Below are 19915 nucleotides of genomic sequence, written 5' to 3'. Positions count from 1 at the left end.
CCTTCTGCCCAGCTGCCGGCTTGTCATTCATCCCAGGCCCTCCAGGACCTCCTGGTCCCCCAGGGCCTCGAGGGCCCCCGGGTGTCTCAGGAGCCCTGGCAACCTATGCAGATGAAAACAGCGACAGCTTCCGGAGCGAGCTGATCAGCTACCTCACAAGTAGGTGCCCCGACGGTGATGCCCCACCAGGCACCCCGCAGGCCTTGCTTTTCCCTGTAAGTGGGGCAGGGAGGCACTTAAAGGGACAGGAAGGCCACACGAGAGCCACTGGTGGGGTAAGCCCGGTTTCCTTCCACACCAAAATTCTCCCACTCGGGTACGAGAACCCTGAAGTTCACTTCTGGTCTCTCAGGGGCATTGACACCCTGGGAGAGACTCCCTAACTCCCAAGTCTTTCTCTCCACCGAGATCTGAGCTCCCACTCATGCAGCTTCTCACCCTGCAGGTCCTGATGTGCGCAGCTTCATTGTTGGCCCCCCAGGCCCTCCTGGGCCGCAGGGACCCCCTGGGGACAGCCGCCTCCTGTCCACGGATGCCTCCCACAGTCGGGGTAGCAGCTCCTCCTCACACAGCTCATCTGTCAGGCGGGGCAGCTCCTACAGCTCTTCCATGAGCACAGGAGGAGGTGGTGCAGGCTCCCTGGGTGCAGGCGGTGCCTTTGGTGCAGCTGCAGGAGACGGGGGTCCCTATGGCACTGACATCGGCCCAGGCGGAGGCTATGGGGCAGCAGCAGAAGGCGGCATGTATGCTGGCAATGGCGGACTATTGGGAGCTGACTTTGCTGGAGGTCTGGATTACAATGAGCTGGCTGTGAGGGTGTCAGAGAGCATGCAGCGTAAGTGGGGACATTTAGGCCTTGGTGCTGGGGGGAAGGAGCGTGGGAGCATCTCCAGACTGGCTTTCTTGTTTGTGGACCCCCCAGGCTGTGAAGACAGAATCAAGCAGGCAGGGGCTGGAGGGGACAGGCAGCCCCAGCCTAGCTCTCAGCCTACTCAGCTTAAGGAGCCCCAGTCCTGGGACCCGAGCTGTGGGGAACAGAGCACGCTGGGGGCTTTGTACTTTGTTTTCCCAACACCTAACTCGTTCTGGGTCCCAGATGAGTCATATGACCGTGCTGGATTTTCTGCTGGGGCCGAGAGAAGGATGTTGGCTAAGAGTCCTTTCCCCGCGCAGCTTAACGGCACAGTTACGCAGTCAACAAGCTTTTGATGCCGGCCCACAGCAGGAAGAGACCTGTGCCAGTCACACAGTGGAATACAAAGGAAGTTGGAGGGCTTCACCCTTGCTGCGGCTTGATCTAGTTCAACTGCTTTGGGAGTTTGACACTCGGAGGGCACTGTGCTCCTGCTGAAGAGGGTACTGGGCGATCCCTGCTTCCTGTGCCCAAGCTCTGGTGTTTTACAGGTCAGGGCCTACTGCAAGGGATGGCCTACACTGTCCAGGGCCCACCAGGCCGGCCTGGGCCGCAGGGGCCACCCGGCATCAGCAAGGTCTTCTCTGCCTACAGCAACGTGACTGCGGACCTCATGGACTTCTTCCGAAGTAAGGGCATCCAACTGCTTTCCCAGCACCTGCCTCACTGCATAGGTTCCCACAGGTCTGCTCCAGAGACACCAGTCTCATGAGAAACCTCCAGTTATTAACATTTGAGATGCTCAAAATTAGACAAATTCTATAAATTCTGAACTTTGTTTCCTCTTACACATCCAAACTCCATCACTATCTCTCTGTGTTACTCTGAACAAATGACTTGATGTCCCAAGCTTCCAGGTGATCAAGACTCTAAGGCCAGTGTTTCCTTGCTTTTGCAGCTTATGGAGCCATTCAAGGACCCCCTGGGCAAAAAGGAGAGATGGGCACTCCAGGACCCAAAGGTAAGTGGTGGCAGAGAGCCAGCCCCTGGATCCTGTGTTAACACCCACCTCGTACTGAAAAGCAGCTCCTGTGCTGGTGCCACACCGGCTACCTGTGCGCCCTCAGTCCCCAGACTCATGTATTACTTAGTTACGCCCCATTGTTCCTTCCAGGTGACAGGGGCCCTGCTGGGCCACCAGGTCATCCTGGGCCACCTGGCCCTCGAGGACACAAGGGAGAAAAAGGAGACAAAGGTAAGTGTTGACTGCTCCACGTTTTGCATGTTCTGGAGGGCTGCAAGGCTGACGCTCAGTAGAGAAGCAGGTGATTTGTTCCAGAGCAAGCCTGAGAAATTCAGGCAAATGCCAATTACTCCAGGCAGATGCCAATTACTCCAGGCAGACACTGCCAAAAGCAGAATTTGCATAACAATCCCATTCACAGTGAGGAAGAAAAGGAGAGTGTCAAAGCAGGGAGGAAAAGGAGACCCAAGCTGGTGTTGAAATGGGGGCAAACAAGTTAAATAAATGTAGTCTTACAAAAGATTTCACCTTTGAAGCCATCTTTGCAGTAGTCACGGTTGCCATAATTGCCCAAGCCAAGATCCCCACAGGCCACAAGATATGTTTTAACTTCCTACTGATCTTCTAACTCTCAGGTGACCAAGTCTATGCTGGGCGGAGAAGGAGAAGAAGTATTGCTGTCAAGCCGTGAGCTAGCCATGGCAGGACAGCTCCTGGACCAGGTCTCATAATGCATGTGGCACTTAGGTCCAAGCTCTCCAGAGGGTGAAACCTGGAGTCTGTCAATGTCCTACTGAGACAGCACAGCCAACCTAGCTAGCAACATTTGTTTTAGTCTGAACAATATATACTTATAGAATTCAGTCAAAGATACACAATCTGAAACAGCTTCATGGGGTGGACTCTAACAGTAGTTGCAATGTTTTAGAATGAGACTTACTTCTCTGCTATCTAGATCTGAACTCCTTGGCTTCTTTACTTAGTTCAAGCCCCAGCCTAGGAAAGCCAGTTACATAAAAGTTGGCTCAGGAGTCTTAGAGCTTTGCCTAAATATGAGCCCAGAAAACGGAGGATGGGGGTGGGGTGCCTTCCTGGAGGTGACACTTGATGGGGGTGTGTTCTGGTTACTGTTCTAAGGCTGTGCCATCAGCTCCTTCCTCCCCTGTTCATTCTGCATTCTCTAGTCAGTTGGCTAAGAAGTGACTCTTGCAACTAAAAAAATTAAGAAATTCACTTCCCCTCTAGGAGGTGATGACAGGGTTTCTAATGGTTATATGTATATCACATTCCCATTTGCTTAGAAAGTCTGATTGTAGCTATGATTGTCCATAGGCCCATACTAGAGTTCATGGATATGTTATACTGAACCAGGCCAGGGCAAACAGAAAAAGAAGGTTGAGGGCAATGGACAAGGAAGGAATTAAGGGAGAAGAGGGAAAACAGAAAACCTGATGCTGGGGACACAGCATCAGCTCAAGACGTCACCCTCCATTCTGCACTCAGAAAATGGCACTTGGGGGGACTGGGCGCAGTTGGTCTTTAACCACTTTTCAATGTCTAAAAACATTTGTTTGTGGTCTATAAGATGAAACATCATTTCAATTGTAAAATTTCCCATTAAAGAAGTTTTTTTTTCTTTTTTAATATCATGTTTAATGTGATTCGTCTGACCAAAGAAAGATTAAAAAATAGTCTGGGTTAATTGGGTCTGACTCTAACACTGTTTATTACAAACACAAGAAAACAAAAGTGGTTGTATTTTGGGGCATAGCTTCTGGTATTTCATTCAATCCCTGAGGTCTTCAAAGGCAAATCTTTAGATACCTGCAACTATAAACTCAATCTGGGGATTTTACAAAGCACATGAAAGTTTTCCCCAAGCATAAGTTATTTGAAATAAACATGCAACAAATGAGCAAGAAGATTACTTGCAATTAGGTAGTGCTTTATCCTGGGGCAATGGAGTTATGATTGTAGGGCAAGTAATATATGGAATATAGAAACTTCTATTAAAGAAAAATGTACAAATCTCAAATGCCCCAAAGAAATGCACAGTAAAATCAGACACTCCAATTGAGAAGAGACTCTACTTAGCCACTTTGTGAATTTGTTACAAGTTGTAACTCTCAAATTGCTGGATAATTAAAAATGGGATTAAATTGCATCTACTTCTACACCACTAATCTTCTAAAAAGACTTTATTTTCCATAAGGTCTCTGCTGAGTATCTCCTATTATCCCAGAAAAAACACTCCACTTGTTTCCTCTATATCAAACAACCGCTAACGGCAACAACCAGTCAAGCACTACACACTCTACGTGGTCTTTTTGCCTCTTTTATTATATCCTGATAATTGCCTGCTATGAATTAATGAGAATTTTTTAAAAATAAGGCTGGGCGCGGTGGCTCATGCCTGTAATCCCAGAATTTCGGGAGGCCGAGGCGGGCAGATTGCTTAAGCCCAGGAGTTCGAGACCAGCCTGAGCAACATGGCAAAACCCCATCTCTACTAAAAATACAAAAAAATTAGCCGGCGTGGTGGCGGGCACCTGTGATCCCAGCTACTCGGGAGGCTGAGGCTGAAGAATCACTTGAACCCGGGAGGTGAAGGTTGCAGTGAGCTCAGAACGTGCCACTGCACTCCAGCCGGCAAGACTCCATCTCAAAAAATAAAATAAAACAAAAATAAAATAAAAATTAGTTCATACAGCCTCCAGATTTCAAACAACTTGAGTTTTACTAAGGAAAACTATTGTGTATAATAAAGGAATTGTGCCTTTTAAATAATTTTTTTTCAAAAGAATTCATTAGTTTTACCCAAAGGCTGAATTTTTTACTTTTTAATTGTAGCTTTTACACTTATTAAAAGTAACTTCCAAAAAAAGGGGGGAAAAAGATGTTTTGACCCTTTTAAAAAAAGTAGCTTTAGGGGTTCAAGTATTATATCCCCTTTAATAGTGATCCTTATCTTGATTAATCAAGACATAGGAGTTTTTTCCTTGTTACTAGATCTACCTAAGATACCCAAAGTCTTCATCAAGTTTTATGCTCAAGTAAAATAGGGTACAAGTCCAAACTTACTACCTTCTCTGGACAAAACTTAGAAAGAGGATGGGCAGATATGAGGTTATGTCCTCAGCTGGATGGCAATGGATGTTAGCCTCTTTTGTTTCATTTTTTTTTTTTTTTAAGTCAAGAATGAGCTCAATAGTGCACAACGCTCCCAGATTAGAAAATGACACTCCATGCCTCCCTCCAGCTGGACAAGTGCCGAGTGATGCTGCCTAGTGTCTACTGAATCTTGCATGAACGTTATCAATGACGAAGAGACTATTTTTGCAGAAGTGAGGTCATATGATTTGTGAAATGCTTGGTGAGAAAAATCATCCATCCCAAGAGGAAAAGAAATTAAAAACATACACATACATACATAGGCTGATAGAAATATTTTAAGCACCTCCCAAAGGAGGGGTTTGCATTCTGAAAGACAACCCCCAGCAAGTTATCACTAAAAACTACATTTGAGTGTGTGTGTGTGTTTGCGTGTGTGCTGTGGACTACAGACAGCTAGGAATACTAACTCTGGAAGGGTCAGAAGACCTGCGGGGACTGCAAGTTTTACAATGTAACTAGGACCAACAACTGCAAAGTGTTCTCAGGCAGGACACTCCAGTTTCAAAGATTCTCAACAAAAGACTGCTTCCCAAAATTGATTAAGAAATAACTTTATTTTTCATGTGTCAATCCCATGATTGAAAAGACATGTTGCTCTCAAGTAGATAAGAGGCATAATCTGAAACAAAATTCTTTCTGAAAATTTAGCTTATGAACTCATTACACTGCAAACCAGAGAAGGAGCACAAAAAGCTGCAGCCCACATTGAAACCTGGCAAACACTCTCCGCCAAAATTAGTAGCAGGAATGTTAAAGCTTTATCAAAAACATGTCAGCAACGGAATAGCAACAATACAGCCATTAACTGTTGTGCCTTCAACTTAAGAAAAGCATTTAAAGAATCACCCCATTTCTTATAAAAATCATTTCTCAGAAAAGAATTGTTAATCAAAAGACTATTAGAACTGGAACTCTCTTCTTTCACTTCAGTTCTAGATTTTCTTTAATCAACAATATCTCTAGTTAATACTTGGACAGAATTTGGCTTCTCAGAAGAGTCTTTGTCATTTAAGCACAGTGTGGAATGGGAAAAAGTGTATAGTTACAAGGAAACTAGAAGAGTACAAAAAAATAGTCACTTCTGAAACTCGCTGATGCTCAAGAAATCAGAGACCCTTCATTAAGGTGGGTCTCATATGCCTGAGAGCTTTGTGCTTGAGGAAGTATGACTTAGAGGTAGCTCTGGTTCTGGTAATTTATATTTAATTATAATTTGCTGTATCCTGTCACAAGAGAGTTCTAATATTTTCAGCAAAGTAAAAGCATTCAACATTTTTTCCTTACCCACCCTATAGCTTCCCCATAGAAAAAGATAAGAAAAAGCTTAATGTGACTCCACATAGAATAGCAGCTAATTCAGCAATTCGCACTGTATGGTTGTTGACAGGACTAGGAAAGGCAGCCTAGTGCCCCAAGCTGTAGGAGCTGGATCTGCAGAAGTGTGCAGGTCTGCTGTGTTCACAGCACTCAGGGAAAGAGGGGAGGAGGTGGCTGATGAGGGTGCACGTTCGGAGAAGTCTGTATGTGTTTCATGGCATATTCTGCCACAGCAACAAAACAACCAAATCAGCAGTAGATTTGACTGTACCCTTTGATTTCAAAGAAGTCTGCGCCCCTCGCCCACTCGCCACCTACACTTCATGCAGGAAAGATAGATCACTATCATCTATTTGAATACAGGGCCTCAGAAGAGGTGGGCTGGTATGGGTACAAACAGCGTATTTTATAACAAAACACTTTTTGAAAAGATTTATATAACTTTAAGTATTAAAATGAATGCTTTACCTCTACATATGTATCACTGTACAGTCTTGCACCCACACGATTATGGTCATATTTGAAAGCGAACTCAAGCACAAACACTGAATCCAAAAGGCAGTTTTAAGGGAGATCCAACCTTACCCACAGCGCCAACCATTCCACTCTGAGCCTCTCTCCTTGAGTCAATAATCTGAATGTCAAGTTGAAAGGAACAGAAAGAATCAAATATTCAGACCAAATTAATCAGGCACCACACACTATTTAGCACACAGGGTATCAATTAAATGATACTAGAAAAAAAATGTCTACTGCCTGAGGTATTCATTTTTTAAAAGTCAATAAACTGAAAATTTCAAAGGAGAAAGTGGTATGAAGACGTTCCTTCCCAATCCCTCTTCAAATAAATCATTAAATACACTGGGCAACATTATACTGTCATTTTTATCATAACAATATAAACAATTTTTATCATCATCCTGAATATTACTTTATAAAGATATATATTTTAAAAGGCTTTCAAAACATTTTTCAACCCAGCATTTGAGAATAAAGCATTAAGAGTTTTGTATACAGTAACACATTCATGTGATAAGTGTATGAATTTACAACCATACATAATATGTATATATGTATATATATTTATATAAAAAACAAACTTGGCCAGAAGTTAAGGCTACCTATGAAGTTGTCCAAGTAAATTATGCTTGTCAAAACAATTATAAAATTCAAATCACACATGCATTTTTAAATCATCTAAATCACTGACAAACAAGGTTCAGCATCCAAAGTTTTCAAATTAACTGCAAGAAAGTGCTACAGACATTTACATTTTCTAAATATGAATCAGTGTTCCCACAAAGTTACATTTAAATTTTTCACCAGCCTCAAAAGTAATATAACTGAAAACAAACTTTCACAATTTGGTACCTAGCACTCTTAAGAGAGAATAGGTTGAAAATGGCAGGCAGCAAGCATCATTCACAAATGTGCTGTCTCAGACAGCAAAGTACAGTTTATAATACTGTCTGACCTGACACGTGGTTGAAATTCTAAGCCTCATAAGGGACTAGGAGTGAACATTTCATTAATAATTACACACACCAGCAACCACATGATAAAGGCTTCAGGCTTGTCCCACTCAAATCAAAGTGAATGATTTAAACATGGAACAAAATAAAACCAAGACATAAGTAGCCTCATTTCAAAATAAGGAAAAGTAATTTCTGACGTGCCTAAATATTTAATTTAAACTTTTAAAAAAGTATTCTGAACAAATGCCTCTTTTAAGATTAATTTCTGAAGATATATTTATAAATATAACTCACAGCCTGCAGGCCTCTGACAGAGTTTTAAACAGAATTAGCTAAGATGGAGAGAAATCATTTAACCAGCTCAGGTATTATTTTAGAAAATAAACACAGATAGCTAAACCTATACTGCTTAAATTTCATGAGTTTTACATTTCCAATTTGCAATCTAAAAGCTACCTCTTTTTTTCATCTTTCCAAACTTTGTACATGTATTTTAGGATGAAAATTTCTATCAAACGGTAAGAGAAGCAAAAATTCCAAAACAACCATGTTTTTAATTCTAAAGATGTTTTTGTCCCTGTTGATCAAAAAGAAAATCCTACTTACGACTTGACTGAAATTTAGTGTTTTAGGCACTATCTTAAGAAAATTAGCACCCTCAATTATTAGCTCATGCCTAAAGAGGTAATTCGTTTTGACAAATCACTGAAATAATTTTTCTCTTTTAAAAGAGGTTGTTCCTATTTAAAGAAAAAAATATATTCATTTACTGAGTCAACAGCATATTTGAGCAAATCATAGCTTTTTTATGAGAGCTGATCCACCAAAAGAAAATTATCCCAACTCTCTGCAGCAGAGCTTCAACTACAGAATTTAGGCATCGAGAAGTTACGTCAGGTAAGAAGAATTTATTAATACTTAGTGATGTAACAGTTTTTCTTAAATAACTTTAAACATTATTTCTCCAACAGTTTTCAGGTAGCAGTGTCTAAAGAACATAATTTTTAAGATGAATATACAAAGTCACCTTAGTCACCAAGATGCTACTTTGCCAACATGGCCTAGCATCTGTCTTAGTTCGTTTTCCCTTCATCTTTGCTTAAAAACAAAACAAAACAAAACAAAAACAAAAACAAAAAAGGAAAACACCTAGAAGGTGAGGCAGGTGATTGTCTTCATGAGCTATCTGACAGACTGTGGCAGAAGATGAGAACAGAATGACATACTGAAAGAGCCAAACCCACACACAGAATGCTTCCCTTTGTTATGATCCGGTGGAATGCAAGCTGGGAATAGGATAAAATTTGGAAATCCGGCTCTGTGTTGATGGGTTAAGGCATTCAGACTCCCCAGTCATTTTAAAGAATACTTCCTGTTCCTGTAGTTTCCTGGCAAACTCTTCTTCCAGTGTCTTAAAAAGAAAGGGAAAAAGAAATTGTTATGTGCTGGTATTATATATAGAATTTATGCTGACAGCCAAGATAAAACTACTTGTCCAAAACACTTTCTTTGTATATAATCCTCAAGAAGACACGCCTGCTCAATTTTTTAAGATCATAACCTTTGTACAGCCCTATGTGCAAGTCCAGCTCAGCCACATAAATGGACAATTTGGGTCCATTACTTAACTTCCCTATATTAGAGAACCATTTAATTCCTCAATTCCTCTGCTGTAAAAATAGGGATAATTTGCTATGTGAAGTATAAATGTGATAATGATGTACTTACACATACTACGCACTCTAATATATGGTACCTATTATTAACTATTATGTATTTCTCCCACATGGCACTTACCCCTGCCTACTTGTTATTTTAGTTACGATGCGCCTGTATTTTCTTTCACACTAGACTATAATATAAGCTGTTTAAAGGTACAACCTAAATCAGAATCATTTTTATCCCCATAATACAGAGCAAAAATAAGTGCTTGAGAAATGTAAGAGGCACCATTGTGATGTGAATGTCTGTGCCCCCCAAATCCATATAAAAACCTAATCCCTAATGTGCTGGTACTATGCATAGAAGGTGGGACCTCTGAGAAGGGATGAGGTCATGAGGTGGAGCCCTCCAAATGGGATGAGTGCCTTCATGAGGGGCTAAAGAGAGTTGTTATTCCGCCCTGTGAGGACACGGTGAGAAGTCGGCAGTCTGTAACCCAAATGAGGGCCCTCACCAAAGCGTGACCGTGTTGGCACCCTGGTCTCAGACTCCCCAGCCTCCAGTTTATGGCATTTTGTTACAGGTATCAATGACTTTGTGGAGAAGTGATTCAGGGATAAGTGGTGCTGTAGAGGTACAAAGCACAGGAAAAGAAGGAAGGATATAGGAGGGGTTCTCAAAAGAGGTGAAACATGAGCTTAGTGCTGAAGGAAAGATAAGAATTTGATAGGGAGCATAGGGAAGGCATGCCAGAAACAGAGCCGAAACACAGCACAAAGGCAGGAAGCCGAGGAGCTGGTATGAGGAGTGGCCATTATGCCCAAGGCTGGAACCTGGACTGGGAACAAAGTGGCTAGTGGGAGAGGAAGCTAGAAAGGGTGACTGTGACTCAGGTGTGGCACTATGAAGGCTTCACAGTCAAACTGAGGCATTAATTTACATTTTACTCTGATGGAACTGAAGATTTCTCAACATCAGTATGACAGTGTCAAGAGATGTCCTTGAGAATAAATCCTCCGGTGATGGCAGGCGAGTGGGAAGAAAGGAAAGGGAACTAGAAACTAGAAGGCCCATTAGGAAATTCCTGAACAATTTAAACAAGCACCAGGAGAGCAGTGAGAAAGAAAGGAGACACATTATGAAAAAGAGTCCAAATTAATTGGCGCCTGATTGAATGTAGGGTGTGACAGAAATGAAAAATAATTCTGGTTTCTAGCGTAGATGTCAGTTAAGAGAACAGGAATGCAGAAAAGAACATCTGATGGTGAGTGGCCTGCAGTGAGCGTGGAAAGGTGAGATGGAGATGAAGGAAAAGGATGCTGAGTTTGGTTTTCTCTCTACTGAGTTTATACTCTTTAGTCAACACTGAACAGGTATGTAGTCATCTGTACAATGTGCCAGGAACTGTTCTAGAAACTGGGTACATATCAATAAATGAAGTGATCATGGCGTGCTTTTAAGGAGTTTATATTCTCACTCGCAAGAGGGGACAATAAACAAATGTGTCTGGTGCTGATGAATTGTTACAAAGAAAAACAAAGAAAGGAGAGCAGATACAGTATGTTTGGGGTTCAGTATAGGTGCTACTGAGATACAGTGACCAAAAAAGGTCACAAGGCCTAGGTGAAATGAGGAGGAGCATAACACCCAGATGGAAAATGGGCGCTTACTGCCCAAACTGATAATAAAAACAAGTAACAATAATAGCAATAGCAACCATTCACTGAACCATTACTATAGCTCAGGTACTAGATAACTGCTATATAAACAACACCAAATAGGTAGTATCACTCTCATTTTACAAATTAGGAAAACTAGGCCTAGAAATGGTAAGTGAGAAAATCAGTAAGTGTCACTACTGAGATCTGAACACACACCTGTATGACTTTACAATTCATGCTCTATACAACTGCTACCATTTAAGTTTTGGAGTTGTCTATCTGCAACAGTTGAAGCCATGACTAGCGATAAAATCATCAAGGTAAAGACTGTTCTTTACTAAAGGGGCAAAACTGAGAAATGTCTACATTTCAGGGGACAAAAGGGGATAAAGAACACAGAGAATGAGCAGAGCTGTGTCACAAAAGCCAGGTGAGAGGAGAATTTTAAGAAACAAGACTTTTAAGGAGAACAGTTAGATAAGGCCATAGGATTTGATTATTAGCAACTCACTTGTGACCACTGTCAACTAGTTCAACTAGGGTGTTTGAAGCAGATGCTAGGCTGCAAGTAGGTAAAGGAGATTTTACACCGTTTACAATTCTGTACCTTTTGAATTCTAAACTACATGAATGCATTACCTATTCAAAAAGTTTAACAATAGAAATTTAAATTAAAAAGCCACACTATGGGCCGGGCATGGTGGCTCACGCCTATAATCCCAGCACTTCGAGAGGCCCAAGCGGGTGGATCACCTAAGGTTAGGAGTTTGAGACCAGCCTGGCCAACATGGCGAAGCCCCGTCTCTACTGAAAATACAAAAATTAGCCAGGTGTGGTGGTGGATGCCTGTAATCCCAGCTACCTGGGGGGCTGAGGCAGAGGAATTGCTTGAACCCAGGAGGCGGAGGTTGCAGTGAGCCGAGATCGCGCCATTGCACTCCAGCCTGGGCGACAGAGTGAGACTCTGTCTAAACAAACAAACAAAAAGCCACACTATGAACTCATTTAGTCATTTCACTTCCTTTGGCACATAGCTAAATACATATTTCCTTGATTGATTGGATGGATGGAAGAAAGGAATGGTGGAAATGTATAGTAGGCAGGAAGCCCCCCCCAAAACAAAGGTTTAAGTTTGAGTAGCAAAGGGTCAGAGATCATATAGTGATAGCAAAAACTCAGGTGAAATGGTTAGCCAGTAAGACCAGGTGAATAGGGTGTCAAGCACAAACAAGGGAAAGGGGTGAGACAGAGAAGATACCATCCCTATTTTACCAGATTTCAAGTTTACGTAGAATACCAGGGCCTTTTAATATGGCTCCAGTTGACCTGTTCAGACTCAGCTGTCATCGCTTCCTTCCTTCCTTCCTTTTCTTCCTCCCTAATGACTACACACTGGCACACACCCCCTCTTATACTCCAATGTCAGAGAACGATCTACAATTCTCTGTACGCTTCCTTTTCACTCATTCTCTTCTCTCTACTCAAATCATCCCATTCCACTCCAATCAGCCCATCCGCTTAGCAAGTTCTTACTCACCCTTCAAGACTCACTTGGCTTGCAAGGCATCTCCTCTTGAAGACCCTCCCTGACTTACCCAGGCAGATTTAAGCTCTCCTCCTCCTCTGCTTACAAAATCTGTTCCTTTCCCTTGTATCCTGTACTCACCTCCTTCAGAGCAATGACCCTACCAATTCCTAACTGCTTGTCACTAGATTCCAAAACTTCTGGGGACAAAAACTTTGTCTTTTCATCTCTATGTTTCCTGCCCCTGACACTGTACCTGACACACAGTAGGTAAAGAGCCAATAGCTGGGTAGACGGACGAGTACACACATATCATTTTAATTAAAGCTTTTAAAATTACCTTTTTCCTAGGTCTCAATTTCTCTCTCCACTCCTTTAATTCTTGGCTATGTTCCTCATCTAACTCCTTCAGTTTCTGAGTCTCATGCTCAACCAACAAGTGGCATTTTTCATTCTGAAAATAAAGTTGGGATTTAAAAAAATTTCAGATCAACTAAGCAATTTTTCACAAATACAATTATCTTCCATAATAATAAATTACTCATCAAATATCATGCTATTACTGAGATTCAAGTTTTCCTCTATAAAAACCAAGGGCCATGAATTAGGAAATGAATCATAGCTTCATTTTTACAAGTTTAGAAGCTAGAACTATTACATACCATATAAAAAGAACTTAAAAAGAACTAGCTTGAGCTTTTGTTTTTCCTTTCTAAGAAGATTTGCTCATAAAACTGACACTTCAGAAGGCAGCCTGCATACATTTTACCCGTGAGTACAGAATGTGGGATCTGGTACTAAAGGGTTGGCCTAATAGATCTATTCCTGTAAAAGATCTATTGGCCCATTAGGCCAATCTATTAGGATCTGTTCTACTATAGTAAATTAAGCAAATATATAGATACCCACATTTATACACTACTCTGAAATCTTAAACATTTTAGATGGGCTGTACATTCTATGTAAGGTCCTAAATCAGCCCTCTCTCGAATAACCATTAAATTTCCTAGGAGAAAAATTCCCATATATTTAACTTATCACTTATTTCAAAAACCTAGAAGAAAATAAACTATTTCCCTCTAAATGGAAAAGAAATTTTAAATTTAGAATCTGACAAAAAATTCAGAATATGACAACAAAACTGTCTACATCATTTTGAAACTCTCCACATCGTCTTGCAAAATATACTAAAAACCATACTCAATACTGCTTTTGAAAGACTCAATTTCGTAGGTTACAATTTAGCTTTATGTTTACATTAATCATGGTTATATATAATCTACACAAGTGCCTATGATACCAAACTGATCTTCATTTGGATCTGTACAAAAAACAGAACCTCTCAAACCCAGCATGTTCGTGTATGATGCAGTTGACTTTGGCTAGCTACTGTTCTCTCAAAAGCAGCCACTTGTGCTGCCGCATCCTATGGGCTTTGCTGTCAGGCTTCTGTATCTGACCTGCAGCTGATGCAGTTCGCGGACATTGGCTTCACACTGCAACTGAAGATCTCGCATTTGATTCTCATGTTTCTGATGCTGAGCCATTCTCTCATTTTTCTGCCTCTTTTCTTCTTGTGCAGCAAACTATAAATAAGAAAAAAAGATAAACTATAGTTCAGAAGCATGTGATTTCTATATATTCTGAAGATATAAAGGAATTTAACAAAACAAGGCACAATAAACTGAAGCTACAAGTAATAATATGCTGAGACTCAAACCTGGAGTCCACATCACAGCTTCAGAGAAGAGCAGGAACTTCTGATTAAAACCCTGATCCTCCTATCTGCTTAGTGATCTGAGTTAATTTGTGTGTGTGACCATGACTACAGAAGTATCACAGTGAGGCCACATATCTTGACTTGAAAAGTTGTCCAAGTCATCTCATTCCCAGGGCTGGTCTTAGGACCAGTCTAGCTCAGGAGCTGGTATGGGGTATAGGAGGAAGGGCTTTGCTCTCTGTGACCACCATCCTGAGGAAGACTAATTGGTATATGCCATGTATCTATAGTCCCAGCCCACAGAATTAAAGTGAACATCAACAAGCCTAAGGTGGCTCTAATTGTTTAGAAAGAAAGGAATTTTGTAGAACTTCTAATGGTCATTCAAAAATTTTAAACCTAAAAGAGGAGAGACTAACTTGCATATTTACCTGTTTAATTTTATCACGGTCCTGATCTGGTGTGGCTGTTGAGTTAATTCTCAAACTTTTCTTAAACATGGCCATTCGAGTCTTGGCTTCACTGCGCTGAATCTTGGGCAGTCTTGCTCTTTCTTGAGTCTGTCTGTTTTTCAATTCCTCAATAAGTCTTTGATTGTAACGCTGCATTTGCTCTGTTTCCTATGAAAGTTTTAAATAGAATCCAGTGACGCAGAAACAATAGTCAGTACCCACATGCATATTCAAATATGTCATTTTGTTATTGTTGTTTCCTATAATTACCCTCTCCCTTGTTGCAGTGACCAGCAAAATACTAGGCACAAAATAACTTGTAAGAAGTTAGGCTAGGTCTGGTGGCTGACACCTGTAATCCCAGCACTTTGGGAGGCTGACATAGGAGGATCACTTGAGCCTAGGAGTTTGAGACCAGCCTGTGAAACATAGTGAGAACCTGTCTCCACACACAAATTTTTTTTTTTTAATTAGCAGGGTGTGGTGGTGCATGAATGTACTTGGGAGGCTGAGGTAGGAGGATCCCTTGAACCCAGGAGTTCGAGGTTAAGTGAGCTATGACTGAGTGCCACTGCACTCCAGCCCAGGTGACAGAGCGAGACTCTGTCTCAAAAGAATAAAAAGAAAAGAAAGTTATTAGTGATGAGAGTTTTATACTGCAACTCTTAATAAGTACAAGGAGTCCATACTTTAAGATACTTGAACCATAAATAGAGCCAAAATAGCTACCTTTGAGAGCCGAGATGAAGATTACAAGGTGTAAAACGTCTTTAAGCATTGTAATTACTTTCCTTATAATTTGTAGAAAAGAAGCTTGCAATCATGATCAAGATACAATTAATTACTCCAAACTTCATCCAAGAAATTGTAGGATAAAAGACAGAAAGGAAATCTAAAATTCATTATCTAAGAAACTTAAGTTTCAAAACTAAATAGCTTTGCAAACTTTAAAACGAACAAAAAAATGAAGAAATTTTCCTTTCATTAACCTTCTCGTGGCGCTTAAGTAGCTGATGTCTTTGCATGAAATACTGATCTTTAAGCTGCTGTTTGAGCAGCTGGTGTTTTTCTTGTAAGTGTCGTTCTTCGAGCTCCCAAATTGCAGCTTCTCGAGCTAGAAGACAGCAGTTTTCAAAATGTCACTTTGCTCTTTTTTTACTAATGTACTTTGCTCTTCATTTTAATATTTACATAGAAGTATTCTAAATACACTAACTCGTACACACATATTGACATTCTGAGCTGTAAGTGCAATTGTAACCAATGTAAGGCAATATCTATTACCTCTTTCCAGTCTGTCCTAATGTCGTATAAACAGAGAATGTCCTACTCCGAACACCAAAATCCTATTCAATCATCTTAATAAGAAAGAAAAAAAATCTAAGCTAATTTGTTAGGGAAGATAAGTACTTTAAATCCCATTCTAACACACGACCATTAGGTATACTAACAACTATACGGCATAATGAGTACACAAAATTATTCAGATATATTTCCAGCATCATCAGGGCAAGAAGAAATTTTAAGGGTTATATGTTTACGTTCACTTCTACTGTCATAAGGAATTCTACATTTTGCAGTATTTCTTAATTTTAAAAAAATTACCTCTCATGAGCTGTTGCTTGTTATTCAGGCACTCTCTCTCAATATTAGCTAACTCTGCCTTCTGCTGCTGGATGATCTTTTTCAGAGAGCCATCTAATTCTTGCTGTTGTTTCTGAACAAACTCTTGTTCCTATTAAAAACAGTTAATTGTCAGTTAATAAGTATCTAATGAACTAAACATCCATTTATCTATATGGCTGTATATATTAGTGGTTAACAAGATTTCCAAACCAAGTTTGCAAAGTTAGCTGGATTTTAAAATCACTAAAATTATATAGTACAAATGTATTTAGTCACCCAATTCAGTCTAAGAAAAAAGCATTAGAATACATAATATTCTCAACTCACTAAGAAGGATACACACAGAATAAGCATATAGCCCACTCATAATTAAAGTGCCCTATTACACTAGCATCTTTGAGAGAATGGTAAATTTGCAGCTTCTAAAACTGATTACTCATTCCACTATGGTGTGACTAAAACAAGGATAAATAAGAAATGCCCTTTAAGTGTCGGGTGTGGTGGCTCATGCCTGTAATCCCAGCACTCTGGAAGGCCAACACAGGTGGTTCTCTTGAGGTCAGGAGAGTTCGAGACCAGCCTGGCCAACATGGTGAAACCCCATCTCTACTAAATATACAAAAATTAGCCAGATGTAGTAGCGGGTGCCTGTAATCCCAGCTACTAGGGAGGCTGAGGCAGGAGAATTGCTTGAATCTAGAGGGTGGAGGTGGCAGTGAGCTGAGATCATGCCACTGCATTCCAACCTGGGTGACAGAGTGAGACTCCATCTCAAAATAAAAAAGAAAGGCCCTCTAGGAAAAAAGGCAATTAAGAGCTAATAGGTAAAACAGATATCAGAATTTGGGGAACTAAAGAGGAAGAATTTTAGGAAGAAATATCATGGCTATCCTAACAGAAGAAGATAGTTTCTGTATCTACAGCATGTGCCTAAAAAGAAGAACAATAGTTTGAGAAATTAATGAGAATGCATTGCTAGAGAAATGCAAACTGGGGATAGGAAAGTGAGTTACATACTATAAATCTATCAAGAAAATTTGTATAATCACAGAATTCTATAAACATGTTTCGGATTCACTAATTCATTCAACAAATATTTATTGAGTACATACTATCTACCCGAATGCCAAATTTCTGCTTTAGAAAAACATCCTTCAATTATTGTGCAAAAAAAGGAAATGTTAAAGTGACTTATGGTCTTTCTGCTAGAATCATACATTTACAGAAGAAAAGGAACAGCATCCAAATTAAAGAAATGTAAATTTGGATCTGTCCATCCCTCTCTTGGCAGTTACAGCAGGTGGTGATTGGCTCACGGACTATTCAATCAATTTTTGTGTGGATTTAGAATTTAAAATTGAAGCAGAATTTCACTTGTAATCCCCCCTCTTGCACATCCTCGAGAACATCAAAACCTAAGATGCATTTTGGAACTATTCTTGAGGCCTCAGAGTCTGATGAGGTCTGGATCACTGCCAGGCAGCTCCTCAAATGCACAGAGAGTCTCACTCCACTCCTCAGGATGGTTGGCTTGCTACCATCCTAAATCTCTGGAGGTGACACAGTTCATGTCAGAGAGTGAACTAATTTGGTGTTGTAAATGCTGCTGTTTCATCTGCATCATCATTTGCATTTTAGCATAAATACATATATAGTAGAGAAAGAAAAGACTAATGAATGCCTCTATAAAATGCAATTACCAACTTGGCTACAGTCACCTGTAAAACTTTATCATTAAGAAAATTATCATTGAAAAAATTTTCAATGAATATTTAAATTCAACTATCTAGAATATAAGGGCTTCTGAGTTTTAATTAAGAGATGCAAAATCTCCAAGCCTATCTTTTAAGTAGTTATAACAAAGTTGTTCAAGCTTTTCTTTTTCCTACTATTTGTAACAAAATTAAACTGTTTCTCTAATTTCAATTGTAAAATTTTTCTTTTTTTTTTTTTTAAACAAAGTCTTGCTCTGTCGCCCAGGCTGGAATGCAGTGGCGCGGTCTCGGCTCACTGCAAGCTCCGCCTCCCGGGTTCATGCCATTCTCCTGCCTCAGCCTCCTGAGTAGCCGGGACTACAGGCGCCCGCCACCACGCCTGGCTAATTTTTTGTATTTTCTAGTAGAGACGGGGTTTCACCGTGGTAGCCAGGATGGTCTTGATCTCCTGACCTTGTGATTCGCCCACCTCGGCCTCCCAAAGTGCTGGGATTACAAGCGTGAGCCACCGCGCCCAGCCTCAACTGTAAAATTTCTATATACAAACTTGTTCAATAAACAACATAACCTGCAAAAATATGAAAGGGTTTTCTTTTGTTCAACATTTTTATCATTGGTTTACATACAGGATTAAAAAAAAAATCTGTGTAGACAGAAACAATGGGTCTAAATTAACTAGCACAAATATAAATCTTACATTTAGGCACAAAAAAATCAAACACAAAAGTAAAGGATGGGGTGAATAAATACTTATGGGAAAATAAAAAAGGTAAATATAAGCCAGTGCCACTAAAACAGTAAATGTAATTTCTCATCTATGCAATTTTTGTTCATATTACTGTATTTATGTCTAAATTAAACACAGTAAGAGTTCAATTCAAAGAAAACCTTTATTAAGCACTTAGTAAATGGTGGGCACTATACTACTTAGAAGGTTACTAAAATTAATGAAAGAGAGTTCTGCCTTCAAGGAGCTTCCACTCAATTGGTCCCAAGTATCAACAGTCTTGGTCTCAGTCCACATAAAGAGTAGTGGGTCCCTTCCCTTAGTATCACATTTTTAAAAGTTCAAAAGTAAACCACAGAAAACTCAAAGCTGGGAATAAAGGGTTCAGAAACCATGCCTCACAATGACTGCCTGAAAGAACTAGCGAAGTGTTCCTTAAAGCAGCTAACTCATAAAGGGTAAAGAAGAGCTATGACTGTTTATATACTGAAGCAGGCAGAACTAGCACTGTGTGGCTCCAGAAGTAAGATAGGGATCAACAGGTAAAAGTGAAGATAGGCAGATATAAGTCCAGTGTATACAAGTCCTAACAATTACAGTTAGCAAAGAACCCAGCTGCCTTACAGAGCTGTAGACTTGAAAAATTAAGCAGAATCTGGATGACTATGTAGTCGGACACTGTATAAAGGATTTTTTATATTAAAGCTAAAAATTATCTGAAAAGGTCCCTTACACACTAATCAATATATTTCATTACCTCAAAACAAACAAAATGTTAATGTTATTACACATTCACTAAATTCCCTAAATTCAAAAGCCAAATACAATAACATTCACATGGAATTTACAATTAGAAATTACTTTCAGGTACGAAAAGAGCACTCACATTTCAAATAGATTACACAAACACACCTCAAAAAAAAAAAAAAGATGAACTTAATCACTTGGATTAACAAATAAAAGACAACAACAAAAGAACCCAAA

The 19915-nt window shown here is 40.2% G+C and overlaps 2 protein-coding genes across 8 annotated transcripts in view; one reads left to right on the top strand and one right to left on the bottom strand.

Annotated features, from left to right (window-relative positions):
* Positions 1-3521, top strand: part of COL17A1 (collagen type XVII alpha 1 chain) — a 55016-nt gene extending 51495 nt beyond the window's left edge. For 2 of the 4 annotated variants that reach the window (XR_010146713.1, XR_010146712.1), the window contains 6 exons: positions 13-159; positions 446-1542; positions 1812-1874; positions 2028-2108; positions 2513-2599; positions 3210-3521. Coding sequence is in view for 2 of the 4 variants with exons in the window: in XM_054660496.2 (XP_054516471.1) it covers positions 13-159; positions 446-835; positions 1405-1542; positions 1812-1874; positions 2028-2108; positions 2513-2568 (875 nt within the window). In the remaining 2 variants the exon portion in view is untranslated. Of the gene's footprint in view, positions 1-12; positions 160-445; positions 1543-1811; positions 1875-2027; positions 2109-2512 lie in introns of all 4 variants that reach the window. The other 2 variants (XM_054660496.2, XM_054660495.2) reach the window with 2 other exon arrangements.
* A 2065-nt stretch (positions 3522-5586) lies between these two features.
* SLK (STE20 like kinase) overlaps positions 5587-19915 on the bottom strand; it is a 67809-nt gene continuing 53480 nt past the window's right edge. For 3 of the 4 annotated variants that reach the window (XM_508017.7, XM_001137318.6, XM_063781157.1), the window contains 6 exons: positions 16469-16598; positions 15853-15977; positions 14843-15031; positions 14152-14277; positions 13032-13145; positions 5587-9254 (listed from right to left, as the gene is read on the bottom strand). In XM_508017.7, the coding sequence (XP_508017.3) occupies positions 9108-9254; positions 13032-13145; positions 14152-14277; positions 14843-15031; positions 15853-15977; positions 16469-16598 (831 nt within the window). In that variant the 3' untranslated portion in view covers positions 5587-9107. The remainder of the gene's footprint in view (positions 9255-13031; positions 13146-14151; positions 14278-14842; positions 15032-15852; positions 15978-16468; positions 16599-19915) is intronic. The other variant, XR_010146714.1, reaches the window with a different exon arrangement.

This window comes from Pan troglodytes, chromosome 8, assembly GCF_028858775.2.
Source record: "Pan troglodytes isolate AG18354 chromosome 8, NHGRI_mPanTro3-v2.0_pri, whole genome shotgun sequence".
NCBI classification, from domain to species: Eukaryota; Metazoa; Chordata; class Mammalia; order Primates; family Hominidae; genus Pan; species Pan troglodytes.
This window is presented reverse-complemented; position numbering and strand designations above follow the sequence as displayed.